We start from the raw sequence: 27,902 nt of genomic DNA on the forward strand, positions 1-27,902 counted from the left end.
ATTTTTGGATTCATTTGTTGGAGAGAAAAAAGGACCGAAGGGGCAACTTTTTCACGCAGAGGGTGGTGGCTGTATAGAATGAGCTACCAGAGGAAGTGGTGGAGGCTGATACAATTGCTACATTTAAAAGGCACCTGGATAGGGTGTATGAATAGGAAGGGTTTAGAGGAATATGGGCTAAATGGGACTAGATGAGGTTGGGATATCTGGTCGGTATGGACGAGTTGCACCTAAGGGTCTGTTTCAGTGCTATACATCTCTATGACGATGAGTCTAACTAGCAATATACTCTTAACTGTGCCTGATAAATCGTGTTTATTTTCTTATCCTTCTTTTAAAAATTCCAATTCACGGTTTGAATATATTTTGGAACATAAATTCTGATGTATATTGTATAACATCATATCAGAAGCTAAATCTTATTGTATTCAAACTATTGTAAGTATTGATGAGACTGCATCTGGGGTCCAATGTACAGTTTTGGTGCCCTTATTTGAGGAAGGATGAGATAGCATTGGAAGCAATTCTGAGAAAATTCAGTAGATTAATTCCAGAAATGAAAGGCTTGTTTTATGAGGAGATATTGAATAGTTTAGGCCTAAAAATTGGTGAAGTTTAGAAGAATGAGAGGCAATCAAATTGAGGCATATAAGATGCTAAACGGGATTGACAAAGTAGATGTGGAGTGGAAGTATCCCCTTGTGTGGCAATCTGGAATGAGAGGTCATGGTTGCAGGCTAGGGGAAGTTAAAACAGAGATGGAGAGGAATTACCTCTTTCAAAGGGTCATGATTATGTGGAATTCACTTCCCCAGAGTGTGCTGAATGCTGGGACAATTGAATACATTCAAGGAGAAGATAGGCTTTAATTAGTACTGGGTAAAAGGGTTATGGGAAATGGGCAGGAAAGTGGTGTTGAGGCTGAGATGTCATCAGGCATAGTTGTATTAAATGGTGGAGCAGGCTTGAGGGGCTGAATTGCCAACTCTTGCTCCAGGTCCTTGTGTCAATCTGTTCTATGATTCAGTGTGCACTGCTAAATACCAATTTCTTTGATTTCATATACACTACTGGCAATTATTTGTAAATAAGAGAGACCATATTAATTTGTTGGATAGTTCATGTTGAAAATGGGGATAATTATATATGGCAAAAACATTAAGGCTAATACTATTTGGAGGGTGCATGTACTGGTAGAGGCTAACAATCTCTGTGTTGTAATTTCTGAGTAAAAAAGCCCTATGTAACAAAGACTTTAATTCTTATGACCTCAATGAGTTCTAAGGACCAAACATGATACAAGAGCAGGAGGAAATAAATGCTCTGCAGAGGAATGAAGACAAAGTGAGTGAACAAAATGTGGCAAATGCAAATAGAGTGGGTAAATGTGAAATTGTCAATTTTGGCAGAAATAATAGAAAAGCAGAATATTTAAATGGAAAGTGCAGAATGCTATGGTAAAGAAGGATCTAGGTGTCCATGCACATGAATCACAAGCAGTCAATTTGCAGATATTGCAAGAATGTTGCACTTTAATGTAGAGTATATAAAAATAGGTAAATCTTGCCACAGTTGTATATAGCATTGATAAAATCTGCGGTTGGTCCATTTAACCTATTGGTCAATGGAGACCCCCAGTATTGTGATGGTTTGGGGGTGGGGATTACCAGTCCTAACACCATTGAATATCAGTGTAGATGGTTAGATTTTCTCTTTTCAGTGATGGTCATTGCCTGCCAGTAATGAAGTGCTCAAGTTATTTGGTATATATCTCACCAAACCCAAATGTTGCCCAGGTCTTGTTGCATAGGGATATGGTCTGCTTCTTTATCTGACGAGTTATCAGTGATATTGAACATAGTGCAGCCACTAGTGAACATTTGACCTATAACAGAAAGTCATTGGTGAGCAGCTGAAGATGGTTGATCTTAGGAATACACCCCTTATCAAGGACCAATGGAAATGTTGTACCTTACATTAATTAATGTCTGAAATTATGAAAGTTGAAGCAGAATATACAAAACTAAACCTCAAAAACCATGATGTCTATTCTTCTGCCTGGTTGTACTTCTCTAAATTTTAAATTCTACATGTAGTGGAATAATGGTTGCCAATCTGGAATCTATTGAACATGGAACATAGAAACTTTATTTCTCCATTGGCGTAAAAAAAAACTTGCAAACAAGAGAAAATGTATGGTAAAACACGATACAGAAGTAGATACTTGTTTATATTTGACAATCCATTGAGAACAAGCTACTATTCAATATATTTTTTTTTTAAAAATCGCTTTCCAAAACTCTAGTGAAACGTAAATTTACTAAATTCCTATTGAATTTCATAATTCATCATCTAAAATACGGCAAAATGTATTGGAAATTGAACTGCTCAGTAATCAGCTCACATCAAATAAAAGTGACAGACTTAGTCCAGAAACGCTTTGCTTCTGGCAGCCTTTATCTGAAGTAGAGGAATGAGTTTCAATCGACCAGAACATGGAGTTGACTTCTATAGTACACATACAAACGCATTTTGTACATGTTAATTATTTTTACTATATATGCGACGAATATATAAAATTATCGGACACAACTCCCAACAGCAACATGACAACTCTCGAGTCACGCAAAGTATGCAGTATGGTATCCTTGCGCGAATCAAATAGTGCAACTGGTGTTACATTCCTCACAGTGATGAATTCCTGTGAACGGTTGTTTTTTGCATTGTTGCATCTCCAAGTTCCCAAGTTAAATAGATTCTGTTGCGTTGTGGACGCGCTCTTTGCCGGTGAACTGATGACCCGCTGTCAACTGTACATTGAGGCCGCCACCAGAGAGGCGACAGGAGGGGACAGAATCAGCCCTTCTCTCTACTGATCCAGGGTAGACGGGAGTTAAAATGGCGCGAGAGGTGAACTAGGCTGTCTCCTCAACGAACCGAAGGGAGAGCGAGGCGATGTGTTTTGCTGCCTGTCTGCTGAAAGAAGTGAGTAGTTTGTGTGGGTCTGGCCAGCTTGAGAGTAGCCGCTTTGTATGTGCAGCCCGGATACTTCGGCTGGTTTCAGTTCAAATTACAGCAAAGCTAGCGTTTGGAGCAGGATTGTTGATTTCTCCGTGAAGTTGTGTTGGCGCCTTCTTTCTTTCTCTCTCTCTCTCTCACCCACCCACACACTAAGCCCCAGCAGTAGAAATCTACTTGTTTTTCCACACAGTCGCGTGCCAGCCAATCGGATGCTCAGGCTCCAGCGCAAAGTTGAGGGCAATCCACAGTGAGCAGCGATTGGAATCTCCTGTTTAGATTTCACTGATGGTCTCTAATTCTCGACTGACCCAAACAGTGATCAATAATTTATCTTCGTTCGCGCGTCATCGCTTTCGCATGGTGATAAAGAAAAGTCTGAATCTGTTGTAGTGAAATTCCGTGTCCCGCGCCAACACAAATACTCCCCTATACCACTTCAAGGTCAGTGATCTAGGATTAAACTAGTGGAAACAAACACCGGTTGTTCTGCAACGAGGTGGCATTTCAATCGTAGTCATACACTAAATGTCATAAGTTTTTCACGTTATTATCCGAGAAAAATAAATTATTTCACTCTAGATGTATATTCGAACAATTCGGAAACCTTGAGAATTTAAATGTTTGGAACGGAAGGACATGAGACTGCAGTTCGAACGCTAGTGTTACGTTTTCAGAAGAGATTTACATAGATTTGAGTTTAAAGATTATTTTGGGACACTCGGAACTGTTATAAACATCGAACAGTGAATATTCGACGATAGTAATGTTATCAATCTCTTCAGTGTTATCTAAATACTAAGATAAAAAAATTGAATCTATTCTATATATATTGGATTTGGTTACTTGTGTTCTATTTTAGAACAACTTTGAGACTAATCACATGAATAACAATTCTAGAGTACCATGTCACCACTATACATTGAAGAATTAATTTTATTTTGATTGACACATGATTTTTAATGCCAATGCTGCAATGTTTCAGATGCTGCACCTGATGGTGTTCAGGCTTTGGATTTGATTTTTATCAGTATAATTAATGTAGCAAATTACAGGAAGACTTGGACAGAGGAATTCTTCTCATTAATATTCAATGAGTAGTGCAATGAGCCACATTGGACAACTTGTTAAGAGTAATTTTCACCAAACACTGTTATGAATTGAAGGTACTTTAATAATCCATAATGCAAATTCAATATAAATGCACTTTTTCTGTTTATAACAGTGTAATGATGGTTTAGTTATATGTGTATATACTCATTATTGGCTGTATACTAATTTCTTTTGGGTGTTCCACAGGGATGTAGAGAGACATGTTCAATATAGAGACAGATCAAAAATTAAACATGAAACATCGCCAAGTATTACTATAGCTTCACTATAGATTGTAAAAGAAGTAATAAATTAGAAAATAGAAGAGAAGGAGGATCTCAAGAAAATTACAATCACCAGAATAGTACTGAGTAAATTGTTGGAGTTGTAGGCTGACAAGTATACGGCTCCTGATGGACTCCATTCTAGAGTCTTAAAAGAAATAGCTCCTGAGATAGTTGATGCATTGGTTTCAATTCTCCAAAACTCATTTGATTCAGGAATGGTTCCATTAGATTGACCATTTGAAGAGAGCAATATAAGTCCTTTATTCAAAAAGAGAGAGATGGAAAGTAGAAAGCTACATGCCAGTTACTTTAACATTTGCCATAGGAGAATATTAAAAGCTGTTATTAAATAAGTTATAACAGGACAGTTGGATTAGTTCAAGGTAATCAGGGAAAGAATCAACATTGTGTTGTGAAAGATAAATCATATTTGACTCTAAAGGACTGGAGATCTTCTTTGAGATCTTTTAGCTACATCACTGTGGATGAAAGGAAAACTGTACTTAGATTTCCAGAAGGCATTTCATAGAGTGCCATATCACAGGTTCTTGGAGAAAAATTAAAGCTCATGTAGAGGATTGCATAATGGCATGGATATAAAATGGCTGGCTAACAATAAGTAGAGAGAATGCAGAAATGAGTCATTTTAGCTTGGTAAGATGTAACAAGTGGTATTCTACAGGTATTGGTGTTGGCACCTCAACTGTTTACAATTTATATAAATGACTTTGATGAAGGGACAGAAGATCTGGCTGCCAAATATGCTGATGGCACATAGATAGTTAGGAAAATAAGTTGTGAAAAGGACACAGGGAAGCTACAAAAAATGTAGATAGTTTAAATGAGTGGGCAAATACATGGCAAATGGAATATAATGTGAGAAAATTTGAAATTGTCTTTTTGGCAGGAAGAATAAAAATGAAGTATATTGTCTGAATGGTGAGAAATTGCACAATTCTAAGATGCAGAGGGATCTAGGTGTCCTCATGCATGAAATGCAAGGCTTAGTGTATAGATACAGTGAGTAATTGAAAAAAAACTTAATAGAATATTATCATTTATCATGAGGGCAATTGAAAACAAATGTCAGGAGGTTATACTTCTTTTATACAGGGCACAGAGTATCTGGAGTACTGTGTGCGGTATTGGTCACCTTATTTAAGGAAGAATGTAAATACGTTGAAGGTAATTCAGAGAAGGTTTACTACATCAGTAGCTGAAATTTGGAGTTGGATGGGGTTTATCTTTTGAGAAGTGATTGGACAGACTACTGGGCTTTTGCCACAAACGTCGATTTCGCTGCTCCTTGGATGCTGCCTGAACTGCTGTGCTCTTCCAGCACCACTAATCCAGAATCTGGTTTCCAGCATCTGCAGTCATTGTTTTTACCACACTCATACTTGAGTTTAGAAGAGTAAGAAGTCATTTGTTTGGAACATATTGACAGAGTAGATGTGGAGAGGATATTTCCTCTTATCTGAGAATACGGAACTAAAGTTCACTGTTTAAAAATCAGGGGTCACCCATTTAAAACAAGTGAAGCAATTTTTTTTCTTCCCTCAAAGTTTTAAGTCCGTGGAACTTTCTTCCTGAAAAGATGTGGATGCAGATTTTTTGAATGTTTCTAAGATAGAGATAGATACTTCCTTGTCAAGCAAGGAGGTGAAAGTTATCTGGGACAGGCAGGAATGCAGATTTGAGGTTACAGTCAGATCAGCCGTGATCTAACGAATGGCAGAGCAGGCTTCAAAGGCTGAATGGCCTACTTGTGTTCCTAATTATTCGTTCATGAGTTTCAGAAATTTCTTAAAGGATCAAGAGTTCTAAGCAGAACTCCAAAATACTGATTTTTTTTTCAACAGCATTCCTGGAAGAACTGAAGATTAAAATATTATTTAAAATATTTTAAAATATATATATTTTTAAAATGTTTGCAAAGAATTGGTTTCAAGGGGAGGAATTTTACTTTCAATCATGAGATGTGGGCAACATTGGGGTCAGCATTTTTTGCCTATAGCTAATTACCCTTTAGAATGTGGCAGTAAGCTGCTTTCTTCAACTGCTGCAGTGCATGCGGTGTAGGGACACCCATAGTACTGTTAGGGAGACAGTGCCAGGATTCTTATGCAGTAATCATGAAAAAACAGCTATTCTGTTCCAATTCAGAATTGTTTGTGACTTGGAGGAGAACTTACAGGTGGTGTTGTATGCATTTATCTGCTGCCCTTGGTGCTAGATGGCAGGGGTCACAGATTTGAAGATGTTGTTAACAGTGCTTTGTGGTGCAGAAAAGAAAGTAGAGAATGAGAAATAAGCTGCTGATGGAACTAAAAGAAACAGGAAAGAAAATATATGATTAAAGGAGGCTGTTTTGTTCGCATAGAAAAAGTTTAGAAAGCAGGTCATTTGACCTTAAAATATTTATTGGGATATAAAAATGTCAGTGAAATGTATGAAAAATAGAAATGAGAATATGTAGATGAGGAAGTCGGCTGTGGCATATGTTATTACTTTCTTGGAGAGCTAGGGCCTCAATTTGGTAAGTGCTTGGACTAGGGTTTTGGTAGAGTTGGGAGAGTTGGAAGAGAACAAGGAGGATTTCATCGGTGAAGGAATTTGGTTTTGGAAATGGATGAAATGGTTGGACAGGAATTCAGCAAACAGAATGCCAGGGCCCTGCACTATACCAGACTATTATCCATCTTATATGTGCAGGTTTCAAAAAGAACAATTCATGCAAAAACCTAATGTTTAAAATTATGACTGGGGAGGAAAATTAGGCTTTTTGAGGGAAAAAGATAGGTACATAACTTGTATGCTTTAACAGTCTAATTTCCAGTGTCTAAACATGATTTTTGTACAGAGTTCAACTGTAATCTCTTGTTTCTTATTCTCATTCTCACTTTGCATTTGTCATATTATTGGTCTAGGATTCAGGAAGCCTGAATAATATTTTTGATGATTAAGGTGTGCCTTGTCTACTGGATGTGCATATTCAAAATTATTATGTAACAGGAGCATAGCCATTAAATTGATGGTTAAGATTTTAGTTATGTTGTTCGAGGGGGAAGCACTCACTATAACTTATGTAAAGTTAGAAAACTGTTTTTCTGCTAACTTCAAGAACAATATGAAAAAACGCCACTTTACTATTTCCTCCAAGAAAAAAATGGTTTTGGGTTAATACGTGATTGAGAGAAACAACTCTAAATATCTTGGTGTAAATTCTAATTTTTAGCTGAGCCAGAGACTACTCATCCGCTGCACCCGATGTGGCCTCCTACTTGCGGAACGTTTCAGAGAACACCTCTGGGACATCTGGACCAACCAACCCAACTACCCAAGTGGCTCAACACTTCAACTCCCCCTCCCACTCCACCAAGGACATGCAGGTCCTTGGACCCCTCCATCGCCAGACCATAGCAACACGACGGTTGGAGGAAGAGCGCCTCATCTTCCGCCTAGGAACCCTCCAACCACAAGATTTCTCCAGTTTCCTCATTTCCCCTCCCCCCACCTTGTCTCAGCCCCATCCCTCGAACTCAGCACCACCTTCCTAACCTGCAATCTTCTTCCTGACCTCTCTGCCCCCACCCCCACTCCGGCCTATCACCCTCAACTTAACCTCCTTCCACCTATCGCATTTCCAACGCCCCTCCCCCAAGTCCCTCCTCCCTACCTTTTATCTTAGCCTGCTTGGCACACTTTCCTCATTCCTGAAGAAGGGCTCATGCTCGAAATATCGATTCTCCTGCTCCTTGGATGCTGCCTGACCTGCTGCACTTTTCCAGCAACACATTTTCAACTACAATTGAAACTGACTTGTTACTGTGAAAGAAACAGTGATTGAATTTCAGAGTTAACAATCTGAAATATTAAATTTCAGTACACTTATTTTATATCCTTTGAAACAAACATTATGGCCAGAACATTTATAGAAATAAATTAAAATATAATGGACATAAAAGCAGATCAAATGTCTTACAAATACTTTGAAAATGAGTAAGTTACAGTTATCTGCAGGCTTGTGTCTACATTTGACATTACCAAGCACAATGATGTATTTTACTACTTCTACAGCAATTTTTAATTGCCTCTTTAATGAAAGGTGAACTTTATCAAAGTACCACTACTGATTATGCAAAGGGACATCAAAGTTTGAAACTCAGTGACTCTCACAGACACTCATCCAGGCAGGGTTATAACTCCCTCAATATAATTCCATTCAGAGTCCCTTCATAGGTTAATGTAATTATCATCACTTTACATTTCAAAATTAGCAACTGATCTGTCCTGATCTGCTATGTTGTGTTGAAGATAACCTGGCCAAATAAGAATCTTCTATAGCATTTAGCAACAGAAGCTAGTTTAAATCCAAACTGCTCTTGAACCTGTCCAGATAACTGTAAGTGCAATTTCACTCTGCACACAGAACAGTTCTGATATGGGTATGTAGCTATACTGTTGCCAGCTGAATGGGAGAGTAGATTTTACATTTGTTCACGGTTTGGGTCAGTGAGGTATGACCAATTACATCAATCTAACTCTCAAATTCTTATGTCCTATCTGTGCTTATTTGGGACTTTGATGATTTGAAAAGGACTGTGTTTGTGTTTTTGTTGCATTGTATGATAAATCCTAAATTGGAATCCTGTGATCTATTAGGAGAAGCAACTTAAATATGCATTTTAAATTTTGCCTGGCCCCATGGTAAGCAATGCAGACACTTGAACTGCTTGCTATACTTGTAACAATACATAGGAAAATTAAGGTTGATATCAGCAGTCAGCAGTCATCCTATCCAAAAGATAATTATTTGAATTGCTATTGAATTAATAACAGGCAGAGGCTTGCAAATAGCTCCCTGCTGCTGACTTAATTTTGCCAAGAAGAGGGTGCAGCAGATATGAGTAAACCATAAACTTTCACCAGTAGTACAGCAAATTTCTGTGCTATAAAAAGGAATACAAATTACTGTAAAATGCTACTTTAGCGTGCATTGCAATACATCATTTGGTCAGTAATTAAAACATATATAGCCTAGTTATGCTTTTCTGGCATGATTATATTTATTTTTAATGATTATCAAGACTACCAAAGTATTTTCAATTTTCAATGAGTGATAAATATTTTCCTCTGTTTCAAAACAAAATTCTTAATGTGGGCACCACCAGCAAAGTTGACATTTAATGCTCTTTTGTGGTGACTGTAGAGCCCAAAGACACACTAAGATTTTATTCTTTATTTTGTTTTGGAATATCTATTAACATTTTATATTTAATTTAGAGGTCTCTTTTCAGGCATAAATTAAAGCTTCACAATATAGAAAATAATAAGTTATTACATATCAGAACACTATTCTTATTTGAGCAAAGGGGCTAATATCTAAAATAAAATTTTATGTATTCTTGGGTTAGCTTAGGCTTTGAGGTCTGTTTAGGCCTTGTAGCTGACTTAATACTCATGGGTGAGACATTTTTATTACGTATACCCTGAAAAGATAGTGGACCTTTTGCCTGAATGACTGATTAAAGGAAGGTCTAAACTTATTATTTTAGGAGGAAATTGCAACACTTTAATGGATTTAAAATGGAAATCATCCCAAACCACACTATTATTTTCTCAACTCCTTTCCAGTATAAGACATTCAAATATCTATGTACACATGATAGGTAATCAATGCTTAAAAAAAGATAGTCAATCTACATCTTTAGAATCCATTTCTTATACAGCTTTGTAAAAATTAGAACCTTAATATAAAATAATCTCTGATAAATTTTATAATGCGTCCAATTTATTATGCCAATAACATTAATTTCATCCCAGATTTCACATCTGTAATCAGAACTAAAGGTGAAAGGAGCATTGCACTGATTTAATCCAGAAACTCGGTCAAACACATTAATCCTTGATGAAAACACAATACCAGATATATAGAATAAATGCAGATGAGTGACCATTCATATCTCATTCAGGTTTTTCATGGTCACTAGTATATTGACGATGTATATTTTAGTTAACACCTAAAACGAAGCTTCTGTCGTGATTAATTTCCAGAAGACTTAATTTAGTGCTTGTCCTGCCATCTTCAAATTGTGTAAGGAATGATAATGCTCATGTATGTCAGGATGTTGAGATGAAAGTCTACACATTCCCTTAATTATTGGGTGTTGTAAACCCAACGTTTTCCAACTCCTAAGTCCCTTTGTACTTCAGATTTCTGAAGCATTTCCCGGTTTTAAAAAAAAATCAATACCTCTTCATCCTACCAATGTGCATAACCTCACACTTTCCCACATTGTATTCCTTCTGCCACTTTGTCCAGTCTACTAGCCTGTCCAAGAGCCTCCCTGCTTCCCCAACACTACCTGTCCTTCCAGTTATCTTTGTGTCATCTGCAAACTTAGCAAAAATGCCATCAATTCTTTCATCTGGATTATTAATGATTATTATGAACAAAGTTTGTGAGACGATTTGTAGCTCGGGTGCTCGTTGTAGTGGTTCTGTTCGCCGAACTGGAAATTTGTGTTGCAGACGTTTCGTCCCCTGTCTAGGTGACACCCTCAGTGCTTGGGAGCCTCCTGTGAAGCGCTTCTGCGATGTTTCCTCCGGCATTTATAGTGGTTTGTCTCTGCCGCTTCCGGTTGTCAGTTGCAGCTGTCCGCTGCAGTGGCCGGTATATTGGGTCCAGCTCAGACAACAACTCACCAGGACAAAGGACCCGATACCCAGCATGAGCAAAACCAACGTAGTGTACAAAATCCCATGCAAGGACTGCACAAAACATTACATAGGACAAACAGGAAGACAGCTAACGATCCGTATCCATGAACACCAACTAGCCACGAAACGACACGACCAGCTATCCTTAGTAGCTACACACGCAGATGACAACCAACATGAGTTTGACTGGGACAACACTACTATTATAGGACAAGCCAAACAGAGAACAGCCAGGGAATTCCTAGAGGCATGGCATTGATCCACAGATTCTATCAACAAACACATCGACCTGGACCCCATATACCGGCCACTGCAGTGGACAGCTTGTGGATCTCCACCAGTCACTGGCTGCCATCCTGAAAAAGACTTCATTTTCCCCACTCTTTGCCTGTCAGCTAATTCTCTATCCATGCCAGTACCTTGCCCCAATACATCTTATTTGGCAGCCTCCTGTGTGGCTCCTTGTCAAAAGCCTTCTGGAAATCCAAATTAATTGTGTCAACTGGTTCTCCTTTGTTTAACTTGCTCAAAGAATTCTAACAGATTTGTCAGATATGACCTCCCCTTAACAAAGCCATGCTGACTCAGTCAAATTTTGCCATGCACTTCCAAGTGCTCTGCAAGCTCATCCTTAATAATGGACCCTAAAATCTTACCACTAACCAATGTCAGGCTAACTTGCCTATAGTTTCCTGTTTTCCACCTCCACCTCTTCAACAGGATGTTACATGATCCATTTTCCAGTCCTCTTGGACCGTCCTTGAGTTCAATGATTCCTGAACATCACCATCAATGCCTCTATAATCTCCTCAGCTATCTCCTTCAGTCATCTGGTGAGTCGTCCATCTGGTCCGTGTGAATTATCCACCTCCAGACCTTTCAGCTTCCTCAGCACCTTCTCCCTAATGATGACAACTACACTCACTTCTACCCTCTGACTCTCTTGAAGTTCTAGTATGCTGCTGGAATCTTCCCCTGTGAGGACTGATGCAAAGTGACCATTTTCTGTGCCTCTTTTTTGGTGCCCTGTTACTACTTCTCCAGCCCCATTTTCCAGCAGTCCAATTTCCACTCTGTGCCTTCTCTTCATTGATCTTTGTGAGCAGCTGAAACAGATTTTTCTCAGGATGTTGTTATTGGGGGATTCTGTGTTGGTAATGCCATTGAATGTCAAGGGGCAATGGTTACATTCACTCTTGTTGGAGATAATTGGGTCACACTTATATGGTGTGAATATTTCTTGTCCCTTCTCAGTGCAAGCCAGATTATGATCCAGTTTGAGGCAGAACAAGTATTTTATAAAAGTTCAACATAACCTCCTTGTTCTTGTCTCTATATTCCTATTAATAAATTCTGTTTATTATTAACTGTTCCCTTAACCCATCCTGCCATCTTTAATATACATCCTGTAAGTCCATTCCACTACCATTCAATATTATTCTGAAGCTTTACGCTTTCGTCCTCACCGTTTACAATGCTTACTGGATTATTTTTGCATTGTAATTGCTATTGAGATCAATATGAATTTGAGTTCAAGGAAATCCAATTCACAGTAATCAAAATAACAATATTTATTGTTATCAAAAACAATTAAATGTTACAATACTAAATTTTAAATATTTCCTTGATTTTAATCCTTGTGAATTTGCTTTCTAATATTGATGCAATTTACAAAATTTGTTTTTTTTTAAATTGTTTTATGGATTGTGGCTTTGCTGGCTAGGCAGCATTTATTGTCCATTTTTAGTTATTCTAGAAAAGGTGTCGTCTTAAGCTGTTGCAGTCCTTGTGGGATAAGGACACCAACAGTGCTGTTAGGAAAGAAATTCCAGGATTCTGACTCAGCAACAATGAAGGAACAGCAGAATGGTTCCAAGTCAAATGGTATCAGACTTTGAGAGGAATTTACAGTTGGTGGTTTTCCCAGGCATTGGACTGCATGTGTCTTCCCAGTTGGTAGACATCATGAGTCTGGAAGCTGTTGTCCAAAGATACTTGAAGAATTTCTGCAATGTGTCTTGTAGATGGTACATTCTGCTGCCATTGTGCATTGGTGATGGTGGAAGTGATTGTTGCAATGTTGAAGCTGATGCCAATCAAACAGATTGGATGATGCCAAACATATTGAGTGTTGTTAGGAGCTGCACCCATCCAGGCAAGTGGTGAGTAATCCATGACACTCATGACGTGTGTCTGTAAATGATTGAGACAGATGGTGTTACTCATCATTGTATTCATAGTCACTGATGTGCTGTTGTAGCCAAAGTATAAAATTGGCCCAGTTCAGTTTCGTGTTAATTGTAACACTCAGGATATTGAAAGTGTTGGTAATACTATTGAATGTCAAAGGGAGTTGGTTAGATTCTGTCTTGATGGAAAGAGGAATTTCCTGGCATAATGTGAAATGAATATTACTTGCTGCTTAGTAGTTCAACCCTGGAAGTTGACCATGTGTTGCTGTATATGGACACATACTGCTTCAGTAACTGAGAAATGATGGATAGTGCTGAATATACTGCTATTACCAGCAAATATCTGAAGCAGCTGAAGATGGTTGACCTGAAAATGCTATTATATCTTTCAAAGAAACATTTTAATTAATTCTAATTATCTTGAGTATTGCAAAATGCAAATCTGGTGCTTTAGTTTTAAATTATTAGAATTATACTATGTAACTAAGCTGTTTAGGCTAAACAATCAATATTGTTTATTATCCTCTGAACAGCAATCCTGACCATATGAATCTTAATTCATCTTTCCTTCAAGATGAAATGTTGACACGATTATTGCGTCAAATAGTGCATTTCATAATCGTCTGAAAAAGATTCCCGCCCACCACAGCTAATCAAAATTCATTAGTTTTATTCATGTTAAACCCATCGTAATTAAATGGAAATATTTTTGATTTCACCTCCAAATAGCACCAAGACATCCAACAGTGATGCAACATTCGAGTTAATCCAAAACAAAAAATCGTAGCCTTCTGCTAACGTTGAATATGTTTAGCTTGTTGCCTAACTCAGAAAACAAAAACAAATCCGGCGGAATTGGAAATCAGAAACAAAAACATAAATTGCTGGAAAAACTCAGCAAGTCTGACGACATCCGTGGAGAGAAAGCACAGTTAACGTTTCGGGTCAAGTCACCCTTCAGTTCCGTATCGAACTGGGATACTATCAACCGCTGCTGGAAGCCTGAAGTGAGAGATGAACTTGACTACTTACGTCACTAGACTCTCAATGAACTTTCTCTTACAATGATACCCAACGGATTTCAATAAGAGCTTTCATAAATGAAACAATCAGTTGACTAAACAATCATCGAAAATATTGTAAAATCCTACCTTGACATTGCGTTACTTGGCTTCTGAAAATCGCGAAGCTCGTGTTTCGGTTCAAGTCTTGAAAAAGACATTAATGAGCTTCAAGGTCTTCTACATTACCATCATCCTTGAGTTGGAACACATAGCCTTTTCATTCTTATTATTAAGCCTGGGTTATCGTTTTTTTTAAATGCAGGTCTTGGGTGTATTAAATTAATGAGAAAAATCGTAATGACCCATTTGGCCAGTTACTAAAGGTCTGCTTTTCCTCTGTATCCGGCTTAATACTCAGCATGGTTTACACGGCAAGAATTCTGGAAATATCAGTTTATGAGGACGAGGTTTCCAGCCCATCCTACATTTCCGCAAGAAGGCTCTGAAAATCACGAATCACACGACACCAGGTAATAGTCCATGTTGGACTATAACCAAGTGTCGCATGATTTTTAAGCTTGTCCAAACCAGTCCAACACCGGCACATCCACATCACCGAAATCACGAATGAAAATTTTCTTTGGCAATTTCAGCAACCAATTTTGGTCAGAAGATCAGGCGACCTGTACTTTGATTTTTTTTCACCTCCAGCTCTCATCCAGTCAGAATACGATTTGAAAAAGTCGAATCTGAGAATGGTGAAGACATTTAACTATGAACGAAGATAGGTTGCACTTATTTTTAATTGGAAAACATTTCAAGTTACTCAACCGTCAGCATAAACAGGCGATGACATTTTTTGAGATGTACATTTTCTTTTAAAGACACAGAATTTTCTCGTGAAAACATTGGTAGTTGGAAACGGATCGTGTGGAAGAGCAAAACTCGTTCACCGCGGCGTTTCTCATTTTATGAGTTCAAAACGATGTGCGCAGGGGTGAAAAAGCAGATTGCATCTTTTTGCGTAGTTTCGGGGCATTTGCCGAAAGGATAAACTTCAGCGATTGCAAATTTTTAGAACTGGGATTGTCGAAAACGAAGAGGAATACTTTAACTTTTGTAATAGGACTCAAACCGGAGTTTGGTGATCGGGGTTGCATTCAGATTAGGTTTGTGAACAGTTTTTTTTATAAAATAGCATTGCTTTGTATAAATTGCAAAGCTCCAGTCGCCAGCCTCTTTCTCTTATGCTCCCACGTGAACACGATACACTTGCAGCACTCAGCGCACCGCCGCTCACAGTAGATTTCTATACTCGGGCGGGCAGCCAATCGCAGTGGCCCGCGGCGGGATACAAGACATAATTGCCAGTGAGCCGCCGTCGGCGTAGCTAGTGCTACGGCTAAATATTACGGTGGGGGGGGGGCACTCTTCGTTCACAATCATCATTGAGGGAATTTGACAATGAAAGGAAGGGAGTTTCCCTTTTCCTCGATGTTGAGCGAGTTGTAAGTTGTTTTTCCTCTTTTCTTTCAGGTCATTAGTGGTTTCGGAATCTGAGGGTGCAGGACTCGTTATATTTGAAGAAGAGTCTCTTGTGTTTTTATCATAAAGGGAATGATATACGGGCCCACCAGCCGATGTTGTTGTCGGCGATGCCGCCGTGATATTTTGTTTCAGGAAAATGACGAACGCGCGATCTTTTCCTGAGCCCGCGCGGCTCTCAGCTCCGTCTTCGAAAAGGCGGTTGGCGCGAGAGCGGACGGTTGGTGTCGGGAGGGGTCACGGGGTCAGCTTCACAACTCACCCCCGCCTTCACCCCTACAACTGCCCTCCCCTCAACTGCTCCCCAGCACCCTCCTCCTGGCTGTCCCCCAACCGCCTTCACATCCTCCCCAACCGCCCAACCCTCTTCCCGCTATTAGGCTTCAAACCCCTCACACCACCAACCCTTTCCCCAAAACTCCTTGCCTCAGCCCCACCCATTCTCTCCTCCCTACCCCCTAATCTTAGCCTCCTCATTTCCCCCCTCCACCCTACCCCCTAATCTTAGCCTCCTCATTTCCCCCCTCCACCCTACCCCCTAATCTTAGCCTCCTCATTCCCCACCCCACCCCTCATTTAGTAATGTCTCACTGAGAGAACTTGAAGGTCAAGTAGGGTGTGATCATCTGGTTGCCCAACAGGTTGAGTGTAACTTGTAAATCCTTCCAAACGTCTGCAATGCTATGGGGTGAGCAGGAAGGATGTTGGTTAGCTTGTAACCATCACTGGGCATAGTCATGGCTACAGCAACTAAGATTCTTGGGGACTTGTTGATTCAGTTGGCTGGAAAAGCAGTGTAGATCAGATGGATGCCACTGCACTAGATTTATAAGCCACTTTCGATTTATTTAATTCTGCAAACAAGAGACTCAACATCTTTTTGAATATTGACAACACAAGATATGTGTATCATCCAAACCTGATCAAACAAACAAGTATACTGGCTTCCCCGCATGTTGAAGGGGAGGCTATGGAATATGTCGAGCACTTAGCATAGCTGTTTGGCCATCAGTCTCAAAGGCCTGCCATTGCAAAAGGAGTCCACTAGTGGTTGAGCTGTACCAGTTTAATCTTAACAGGTATGCAGAGCAGTAGTTTTCACCATACTCCTGCACTGTAGTGATACCTGGATTGTGTGTTAGTGACACACAAGGGCACAAGAAATTCCACTAACAATGCCTTAAGCACATTTTCTGGATTCAATGGGAGGACCGTTGACCAAATGTTAATGACAAGAACGGAAATTTGCAATCACATTCCCATTCCCAATAATTTTCCTCTTTCAATAAAAATATCAGGAATAACAAATCTGCTGATGATATGAAACTGTTATTAATTGTTGGAAAAACCTATCTGACTCATGAATATTCTTCAGGGAAGGAAATCTGTCATCCTCACCTGGTTTTTCTACAGTAATGTGGTTGACTCGGAAATGCCCTTTGAAATAGCATAGCAAACCACTCAGTTGCATTGATCACTATGTCTGGCATCAATTCCTCGAAAGTATTGAGGGTGCAAGGGTGGATTGTGTGGGGGATTTCAATGTTCACCAAAAAGAAAGTCATGCTGCTGCTGAGCCAGACTGAGCTTGTTGGGTATGAAAGGATGTAGCTACTATACTGGGTTTGTTTCAGGTGGTGAGGGGAAAATGTTGCAGATGCATCTGTCCATGACAGTATTGGTAAGAGTGACCACCGTACACTCCTTGTGGAGATGATGTGCTGCCTTCACATTGAAAATACCCTCCATTGTTTTGTGTAGTACTATCACCTAAATTAGAAAGTGTTAAACAGTACAGATTTCGAACAGATTGAGTGACTCAAGACAGCATCCATGGAGTGCTGTGGGCCACTGACATCATCAGAATTATACTAGCACAATCAGCAATGTCATGGCCTGGCATATCTCTCACTCAACCATTCCCATCAAATCAGCAGATCAACCACAGTTCAATGGAACATCCAGGAGGGCATGCCAGGCGCAGCAGCTGGCATACCTAAAATTGAGGTGTAATTCTGGTGAAGCTATCATGCAGGACTGGTATATATGAAACAGTGTAAGCAACAGGTAATAGAGCTAAGTGCTCCCACAACCAGCAGATGAGATCTAATTCTGTAGTCCTGCGATATCCTATTCTAAATGGTGGTGGATAATTAAACAAAGAGGAAGAGACTCCATAAATGTCCCATCTCAATGATGGAAGATCCCATCACATCAGTGCAAAAGATAAGGCTGATGTGTTCACAGCAGTCTCTAGCCAGGAGTGCAAAGTGGCATTCAGCTTGGCCTTCTCCAGTGGTCTCCAGCATCACATGTCAGTCTTCATCCAATTTGATTCACTCCACGTTGTATCAGGAAAGGGTTGGAGGCCTTAAAGGTCGAAAGACATCATTTGGCAATTGTGCTGAAGACTTGTGCTTCAAATCTTGTAGCTCCCAGAGCCAACTATTCCAGTACAGTTACAACACTGGAGGCTAGTTATTAATGTAGAAAATTGCCCAGGTGCATCCTTTACACAAAAAGCAGGACACATCCACCCCAATCACTTACTCATTTGATCATCAGATAAGACATGGAAAGTGTAATAGTGCTATCCAAGCAGCATCTGCTCAGCAATAACCTGCTCACTGATACCCAGTTCGAGTTCTGCCAGGATCTGTCAGCTCTTGAACTCAAAACAGCCTCAGTCTAAACATGGACAAAGTGATGAGTACATGTGGTGAAGTGAGAGTGATTGCACTTTACATCAAGGCCACATTTGACCAAGTATGGCATCATCAAGGAGCTTTCACAGTACTTGAATCAAGGAGTATTGGGGGCAAACTCTCCTCCAGTATTAGTCTTTCTTGGCAAAATGGTTGTGGTTGTTGGAATTAACCATTACAGCTCCAGAGCATCTCTGCAGGAATTCCTTAGGTACTGCCCCCGGCACAGTCGTCGTCTTCAGCTACTTCATACATAATCTTTAGTTCAACATATGATCAGAAGTGGGAATGTTCCCCAATGATTGCTCAATGTTCAGCACCATTTGTGACTCCTCATACTGGTGAGCCTATGTTCAAATACAACAAAACTTGGGCAATATCCAGGCTTGGGTTTACAACTGGCAGGTGATGACCTCCAATAAGGGGCAATTGTTGGATTGTGCCTTAACATTCAATGGTGTAACCATCACTGAATTGGCCACTGTCAATATCCTGGGAGAGGGTTTTACCATTGACTGGAAAGTCAGCTGGAGTTGTCATAAATACGGTGGCTACAAAAATCACGTCAGAGGCTGGGAATATTATTTGAGTAATTCCTGTCATGTCTCCTTAAAGCCTGTCCACAACAAGTTAGGAGTGTGATGGAATACTGTTCACTTGCCTGCATGGATGCAGCTCCATCAATATTCAAGAAGCTTGACAGCTTCCAAGACACAGCAAGCTGCTTGATCGGCAAGTATTCAAACCACTCACCATCCTTATGTGGAAATACATGGCCGTTCCTTCAATGTTGTCAAAATCCTAAATATTCCTCCCTCAGGGTATGAACTGCAATAATTCAATAAATCAGTTCTCAACGCCATTACTAAGGGCAACTAGGGACATGCAATCAAGGTTGGCCAACAAGTAACACCCAATTCTCATGAATGAATTTAAAAAAATATTTTAAGTCTTTTTGCAGATCAAAGTCAACCTTTCCATGTTCATGTATTGAAGGTTTTTTTGTTCAAAGAACCATGTGGAAATTTCTGTTTGAATTTAACAATTAAATTACCTGAATTTTGTTACTGATTTGCACTAGGATTAAAACACTTGAGAAACTAGCTTTAAAATTCAGTGGCAACATTTGGACTCAAAGATAGATTTTTAAAAATGCTGTTCTTGAGGCATCACTTATTGGATTTTAAGTGTTGTATTTTCCCAAACAGCTTTTAATTTATCAATATTATTTTATGGTAAATGCCAATTTCACTACCTTATTTTTTCTAACTTTGAGATTCTGCATGATATTTTATAATCTACTAAATTTCTTTTTTTTTGTTATAGATGGAAAAGTTCTTTTACTGTCTAAGCCGGACTACCCTTGCTGTATTGAAATAGGGACTTGGTGCAAAGAAGTTGATCAAATACGATTTAATTTTATGAAGATACTTCTCTGCCGTGATCTTGAATCGCAGTAGTTGACTTTTTTTAGTTGGAGATGATATAATTTCTTATAAAACAACTTTTTCTTTTTAACTGGAGCATTCCAATTGATGGCTGAGGATCAGTTTTCTAACTGTCTTGAGCATTGTGAAAGGATAAGAAGAAATGAAGAACTAATGCATGATGCTGAAATTTAAGAAATTTAAAAATGCAGCTTAAATGGTTAGAAGTGCTGTTGCCAAAAATAGATAATCTTATTGGAAAGAAAAGTTTTGTTTACAGTGCCACAGAAGTTTCAATAAAATGTCGTACTGGAAAGAAGCAGACTGCAAGGAAGACCACGGCTATCAAGAGTTATTTCAGCTCCAAGAAGCAGCAATTGAAAGAAAATTTGAGAACGAATAAGGAGAGAATAGAAATCTATGATCATATCGGAGAACGTGAAAAAGAGATAAATGAAATGTTGATATTTTGTGTTAAATGTAAAGATATCCAGCAGTTTAGCTTTGCAGAACTTCAGGAACACTGCCAACAAAATCATCCAGAAGACAGACCTGTATTTGTCTGTAGCAGATGTGGTTTCACAGTGGATGATGTGGAACAAATGAATGTGCATGCATTTTCACACACAATGGACAAAGCATTAAACACCGAACTTGCTGCCAATAAAGAAGGTATCGCCTTGATTAGAGAAATGGAACTGCATAAAACCAGGCATTTAAAGCCAGATACCTTGTATTGCAATAAGTGCAGATTTTCAACAAAAGATCCACTTCTCTTTCAGAAACACATTCTGAGACATGAAGAAATTCAATACAAATGTGGGCGTTGTGATCGTGTCTGTTACACTAGGGGAGAATTCCAGCGCCACTCTGTACAGCATACTGGAACATTTCCCTTTAAATGTAGGTATTGTGATTATGGTGCAGTCCGAAAGGATTATGTTGTGAAACATACAAAAGGAGTACACAGAGACATCATAAAAAATGGTGGATCTGCACTGGTTCTCCCAATGAGGAAAGGCTGTAAAAAGACTTCCTCCAAAGCTAAGAATATATCCAAAGTGAAGCCAGCAATAACTGAACAAAATGAGAATTCTACTAATGTTAGGCTACATGATAAGGTGGTAAATTCATTAGCTTTACTTACTAATTCTGGTACCACATCATGTCAAATGCAAGGTGAGTCTGTGGAAGAACAGCAATATCGAAGTATAAACAACGCCAGTGATAGTAAAAGTGTGGATAACTTATTTGTACAAAATATTAAACACTTGAATTGTCCTCCCATGGATGCAAGAAAGAATCAGCTAAAGGTACTTGCTCCATCTAAGCATACTCTTCAGCCTGGTGCACCATTAACACTGGTTGCTCCAGCACAGATGGTTATTCCCTCTAACTGCTTGGCTCAACTAACAGAAATAAAAACTGTTAATGGGAAACAACAGTTAGTATTCAAACTAATACCACAAAATACAGTAGCTAGCGCATCAGGAATAACTACACTTCCAGCACAAGAAATGCAACATGTGAATTCAGAAATGGCACCGCTGCAACAGAACAGCTTGTCACATAATCCTACAACAGTACTGACAGAAATCGTGGATGGCAATGAGTTACCCGTTATAGAATCTTTCAGTGAAGTTGAAGCTGATAATATTGATATAAATACTAAACTGCTCTTTTCAAATCCTCACTGTTCATTTGGTGTAAAGCCTACAACTAGTACTTCTTCCATAGTGGAGACTAAAAGCAAAGCTCATCCAAACCAAGGTAAGGATGTAGCTATAGAACAATTACAAGGTAGTGAACGAACAGAAACTGACTTGATCTGTAGCTTTCAACAAGATCCTCTTGCAACTCCAGATGTTTTAGATGAAATGATGCATTATCTTCAGCAAGAGGCTTTAAACAACAAAACCACTTTGAAAGGTTTTAATGCAGATACTGAAGAGTTACTGAATCAAATTGATAAGAAATTGTTAATGTTTCCTGAATCTAAGGAAATGCAAAGGTGTACAAACTCCTTTTCACCTTGTAAAGTTGCTGTCAGTAATGGTCAGGAATGTGTTTTACAAGATCGCTTTTACGTTCCAAGATTCAAGAATGAAAATATGGATGGCACTGAATCTGCTGAAGCAAATTTTGAGAAATCAATTTTGCAGCTGCCTGTGGCAGGCCAGGGGTTGGTTAAAAAAAATATACATTTGTGTGATTCTCAAGTTTTGAGAGACTCCAGCTGTAAAACTGCAATCAAATCAATTGAATCTTTGCCAAATGATAGCACTAAAGCCAATGCAGAGCGATATATGATGGAGAACTGCAAGTCAGTTGACATTAGTAAGGTCTTACCATGTCAGCTATCCCCCACTTTGTCTGGCAATCATACAACAGTAGCGTCCAAATCCGTTGATCATCGGATTAAACATAAATGTTCTTCATCTGTTAAACAAACCAAAATTATGCCTGAACGTATGTTTCACACAGACTGTTTGAAGTGTCAGTGTATTGATACTGTTGATAAGGACCTCAATAAACCTGCAGCTTGTAAAGGTACATTTGAAAGTCATCTTAAGTACTGTACTGCGGTACAGAACCAAAGAATATCATCTGGTCAAGATCACGGTGAAATACGTTATAGTAACAATTCATACTGCATGTTGGAAAAGTGTGAAAATAGTAGAACAAAACCAGACTTGCTTCTTCGATCAAAAGCATTGAAGTCTAGAAAAATAAATACAAATGATAATAAGATTATGTCAGTATGCGAGAGTGCAACTTTGTGTGCAAATCCGCATGATCAGATTTTACAAAGAACGTCTATTGGCTTAAGTGTAGCAGCAGCTATTACTAATTCACTTAACAATGTGTCTACGAACGGTGTGACATTTGTAACTGAAATGCTATCACCATTGCATGATAAGAATGAGTTAAGTAGGGAGGATACATCACAAGGCATTACAATTAATGCAGACTTCAATGATTTGAGTAACTGGCATGATCTAGGTACTGCTGGGTCTACTGATGATCCTTCTGTTGATGGACAATGGCCTGTAATTTCTTCAGTGTTTTCTCTTAGTTGTGGTACTAATAATGTTCCGGACAGTATTCGATGGGATAATGATCAAGACAGCAGTTGCACTTCATTCACTTCTGCACAAGAAATTCTGAAAACGAACCCATGTTCTCAGATTCAAGCAAATAATAAAAGCCTAACTCTCCAGCTTGAAAAAGAACATACAAATAAACCAGTCAGCTACAGGAATCCAGTGTGTCTGCAAGTATCCAATGACAGGAACTTCTGTACAGTGTCAAGTCCATCAGTGATGAATGGGAAATCATTTCAATTATCCAGTTGTGTTAACATGGCTGAGCATCGTTATTTATTGCCAACATTGACTCCTTCTATTCCACCAATGTCACCTGTTGAGAATGTGGATTGTTCTTCTGTAAGTGAGCAGTTTGTTGATGATGTCGATGCTTTCCAGAATTCACACAAACTATATTCTAATGAATTTTATTTAAATCAAGCTAGACTGTCTTCCAGAAGCACTAAAACAGCAGTGGAGTATTGCACGCAAATGGACAGTTTTGTACAGAGAAATTCAAGTGATGTGCTTAGCATTATGGGAAATGCATTAACTGGTACAACACAAAGCTACCAAAGCAAACCCTTCTCATTTCCAAAGCTTAAAGATTCTCCAACTTTATCCCTGGAAGATACATCCAATCAAAGTAAAACACTTGAAAATGTTTTATGCTCAATCACCAATGGCATTGATGAGCCTTCAGTTTGTCATAACTTTAGTGACACTACATCTGCTCCCATTGGAATAACATCAAATGCCTGGAAACAAGTTTTAACTGTTAATCAATCACCAGTGGCACTTGCAGAGATTTGCAAACCAAACATTAATTCAAAGGGATCTTCTTTTAATAGAAATGCTTCTCATTCTTTTGCAAAGGTACAAGAAGACATGCCTACAACTAGTGCATCCACGTTGAAAGTTTGTCACCAGCATAATTTGCAAAGTAAAATCTCTTTGTTTCCTTTAAGCTGTATTCCAAGTGCAGACCCTGAAGATGTTAACTATACTGATGCTGTTGAGAAACTGAAAGAAATACCTTCCAAACTTGGTAAAACTATGGTGCTCCCGAAAAAGGTAGTACTTCCAACTACAGCAAAACTACAGAGTATTTCACTGTCACCCTCTGTTTTAGATAACCAAAGCAATCATTCCAAAGTTCAATTAAAACCTCCTAACAAAACTCGTTCTGTTTTACCTCCATGTGGCCAACAAAGTACATGCTGTCATAAAGTAGTAGAAGATGTATCCAGCCAGACTGAACAAGCTCTTCAAAATATTGCTGAGATCGCGAAAGTTGTACCAAATCTTTCTTGTGCAAACGATTCTGAAAATGACAGTCTGGGACAAGATGAAAAAAATGACCTTTTTCCAGAACTGCAGTCCAAATCAGAAATGGCTTCATCCCATCTTCCTGCAGTTCTGCTCAGTTCCTCAAGGAGCCAAGTTAATCTTGAAATCACACCACCTTCACAAACCCTAGTAAAAGGCACTGACTGTTATAGACATGAAACAACTTACAAGATTGTTTCAGGTGACAATGTGCTTCGAGTGTTGAATCATGCTGATAATTCCAAACAGAAACCTTCTACCATAAGTTGCCATTCTGTCAATTTATCACAAAACCTTAGAGTATTGTGTCCCACAACTGTTTCATGGAACACAGCAGAAAAATCAGAACTACAAGCATCAGTACTGACAAAGAGGTGCCCAGTTTATGCTGAACTTGATTCAAGAATTAATTGCTCTTCCAAGATAAAATGTCAAGAGAACAGAAACTGTGATCAATCTTCTGTTTCAGTTAGTAGACCAAACACATTTAACACTATATCAGTTAAGATAGCTGCTCGCCAGAATTCTCAGTCCTTAAAGTCCAGTGGAGGCGAACTGTTACCTTTGAAGCGCAGGAATGCCAGAAAAATAGTACCTGATCATAATCGGGATGAAACCCTCTTAAAAAAGGTGAAAAAACAAGATAGCTTTGTTCCTGTTACCACCAATCACTGTGAGATATTAAAGACTGCCCGCAAACTAAGACTCAAACCATTTCATAAAAGTCAGTTGGTAAAATGTCCTCGTCGCAATCAACCTGTAGTTGTACTAAATCATCCAGATGTGGATGTTGAAGAGGTAGCTAATGTAATGCAAACAATAGGCAAGTATAGAGGAAATGTACTCAAGGTGGTTTTATCTGAAAGAACTGTTATTTCCCTCAATTTAAAGGTTGGACAAAGACAGAAATTTGAAAACAGAGGTATTTTACTTGACAAATGGCGTAACTGTAAAACAGTCAGTCCAGTGAAGGAAAGACATATGTTGAAAATAAGATTAAAGAAGATCCATAAAAATAATTATCAGATAGTTCAGAATGTTCATGATGAGCATTTGCAGTTTAAGTTTCACTGTTGGTTTTGTGGACGGATGTTTTGTGATCAAGAAGAATGGATTGCTCATGGACAACGCCACTTGATGGAAGCCACCCGGGACTGGAATGATGTTGCCAATGTTCAAGAAATTACAGAAGTGTTGAGAGTGCAAAATAATTCAGATGAGTAATAGCAGTTAAGTTGAATTTATTGTGCTTCATGACAATTCAGTTGATTTTAGAATATAAACTAGTACACATGATCAAAATGAACAAGTGTTACTTAATGTATGTGACTTGTTTTTTGGTTTTAATTGCAAGAATAATGTGAAATAATATTGACCTTTTTGAAAAATAGGTTGACTACAAACTGCTGTTCCTTGGGTAAAGTAGAATGTATGACAAAGATCTGTCAAGAAGGAAGTATTATTGATTGTTATTAAAGATGTACGTTTCCTAGGGCCATCTGAATGTTTTGGTACATGTGATTGTACCAGTTGTAAAATATGATACAGTCACTCTACACTAAGTCACCCTGATTAAAGTTGTTTAATTTTAAAGTAGTTTCTGTCTTGGACCTGCTCCTCCTAATTTAGGTTGCAATTTCTGCTTTTATGTTCTTGTGCTCCGTCACTGTTGGCATCCTCATCTGGTGTACTTTGTCACGTCTCTTAATGTTGACCTGTTGTTTGATCCTGTGATGTGATTATTTGGGGAGCCTCTTCACTCCCTGAAATCCTTTCAGTTTCTCTGCCTTATCATCTCATTGCTTCCTCTTTTGAATCCTCCCACTGTGTTTCACTCTGAGAACCTACCTCATAGTTTCCTTGCTTGCTTCTTCCTTTTCACCACTACTATTCAGTTGGCATTCAGATAAGGAGCCAGCAAGTAGAAGTGTTTGGGTTGGGAACTGATGAGCTGGAGTGCCTGGCTGGGGAAGGAAACCACAGAGACAGAGAGAAAATGAGTCAGCCTGTTCAACTAAAGGCAAGCAGTTGTTAAGTGGACGGAGTTAATGTATAGTAATTTCAAAACGTGAAGATTTGTATTTTACAAGTTGTTTGAAGTATTTCACCGCTCCCACACAGTTGTAATGCTTTAATGCTTTTCCTGAGCAAAACCTAGCAATAGCTTCTCTATAATTGACTATAATTTTGCCTAAAATTACAATTTTCTGGAGTGCAACCACAACTTTGGGTCAGGATTTAGAGAGAAGTAAGTTATCGGAATTTACAGATTTTATTCAATTTTCACACTGTTAACTTCTTTGTAAATTTTGTTATTGTTTAATACTTTTGCATTTTGTATACATGAATAAAGTTAACAGCATTGTGTTAATTTGTTCATTAAAATTGCACAATATAATTGTATTTACTCATTTATATGTTTTTAATCAATCCATGAAATGTATAATGATAGATGGTGTACAGTATTAATTGTGTACCAGTAGTTTAAACACTATAGTAAATTTTACTAGAAAATTAATACATTTTGCATATTCTTTGATATTTGTAATAAAAAAACTAAAAATTTTCTCAATTAGTTTGTAGTATTGTCTTTGAGTGCACACAATTTATAATGCAATCATACTTGAATTTGAGAGTAGTCTAAAATTTTCTTAGAAATTCAAGTTAAGGAGCTCTAAGAAATTTGTAAGAAATACTGTTTTAAAAATGGTTGGGCTATATCCATGAAATAGATTTGTATCAATGCCTAAATCCTGAAAGAAATCTTTTATTTTTTTCTTGAATTGTTTTATGCCATGACTATAATTGTAGTTAGCATACTTTTTTTTGCAGTTGACATGGAATCTGAATAATTTAGATATTAAATGTTATAAGTCAGTTTTTTGATGGTTATGGAACAAGTACAGTGAAGCATATTGATAACTACTTCTTTGAGAATTTTAAATCATATACTTCCCTAGTTTTGTCTTTTCTTGTTGCAATTTGCTGTTTCATACCTGTTGAATCATAGGGAAGAAGGGCTTATGCCCAAAATGTCGATTCTCCTGCTCCTTGGATGCTGCCTGACCTGCTGTGCTTTTCCAGCAACACATCTTTCAGCTGTTGAATCATAGTTCAATAACTGATGGACTGTGGATCCAGGTGTAGTCAGTAATTCTTGAACGCTCTTCAAGTGGATATACTAGGAATGGAATTTAATGAAAATGGCAGGTCAATCCTGAACCACCCCTCAACCTGATTCTAATGCCTTTTGGATGCTCAACTTGATAACAAAGTACTCAACGTCTTTAGGGTAATTTCTCACCTCAGAGTACTGCTGGTCAATTTAAAATTGGCAAGCTGCAGGCATAAAGGGCTTATCTGTGTTTTGGACCAGGCCAGATCCCTCGAAACCTTTCAAGAAGGTGGCCCTGATCCAACTTTGCTAGTTGTTTTAAGGAGCTGTAAGATGGATAAACCATTTAGTTTTTTGTTATAAAGCAGTTTATATACAG

The 27,902-nt window shown here is 38.5% G+C and overlaps 1 protein-coding gene across 4 annotated transcripts; it reads left to right on the forward strand.

Moving 5' to 3' along the window:
- The first annotated feature begins 2,675 nt into the window (after positions 1–2,675).
- On the forward strand, positions 2,676–26,974 carry LOC122548332 (uncharacterized). Of its 4 annotated transcripts, none has more exons than XM_043686861.2 (2): positions 2,676–2,985; positions 19,893–26,974. In XM_043686861.2, the coding sequence occupies exon 2, from the start codon at positions 20,200–20,202 to the stop codon at positions 25,630–25,632; it is 5,433 nt and encodes a 1,810-aa protein (XP_043542796.2). In that variant the 5' UTR covers positions 2,676–2,985; positions 19,893–20,199; the 3' UTR covers positions 25,633–26,974. The 4 variants fall into 4 exon arrangements, with proteins under 4 accessions (XP_043542796.2, XP_087842621.1, XP_043542797.2 ...); XM_087986495.1 differs by lacking the exon at positions 2,676–2,985 and adding an exon at positions 3,031–3,462; XM_043686862.2 differs by lacking the exon at positions 2,676–2,985 and adding an exon at positions 15,474–15,824.
- The last annotated feature ends 928 nt before the right edge of the window (positions 26,975–27,902 follow it).

This window comes from Chiloscyllium plagiosum, unplaced genomic scaffold (genome assembly GCF_037043375.1).
Source record: "Chiloscyllium plagiosum isolate Xiang-an unplaced genomic scaffold, Cpla_swu_hap1 HiC_scaffold_1, whole genome shotgun sequence".
NCBI classification, from domain to species: domain Eukaryota; kingdom Metazoa; phylum Chordata; class Chondrichthyes; order Orectolobiformes; family Hemiscylliidae; genus Chiloscyllium; species Chiloscyllium plagiosum.

Coding starts and splice junctions, on each gene's coding strand:
- LOC122548332 (XM_043686861.2), top strand. CDS start 20,200: ATGCAGCTTAAATGGTTAGAAGTGCTGTTGCCAAAAATAGATAATCTT.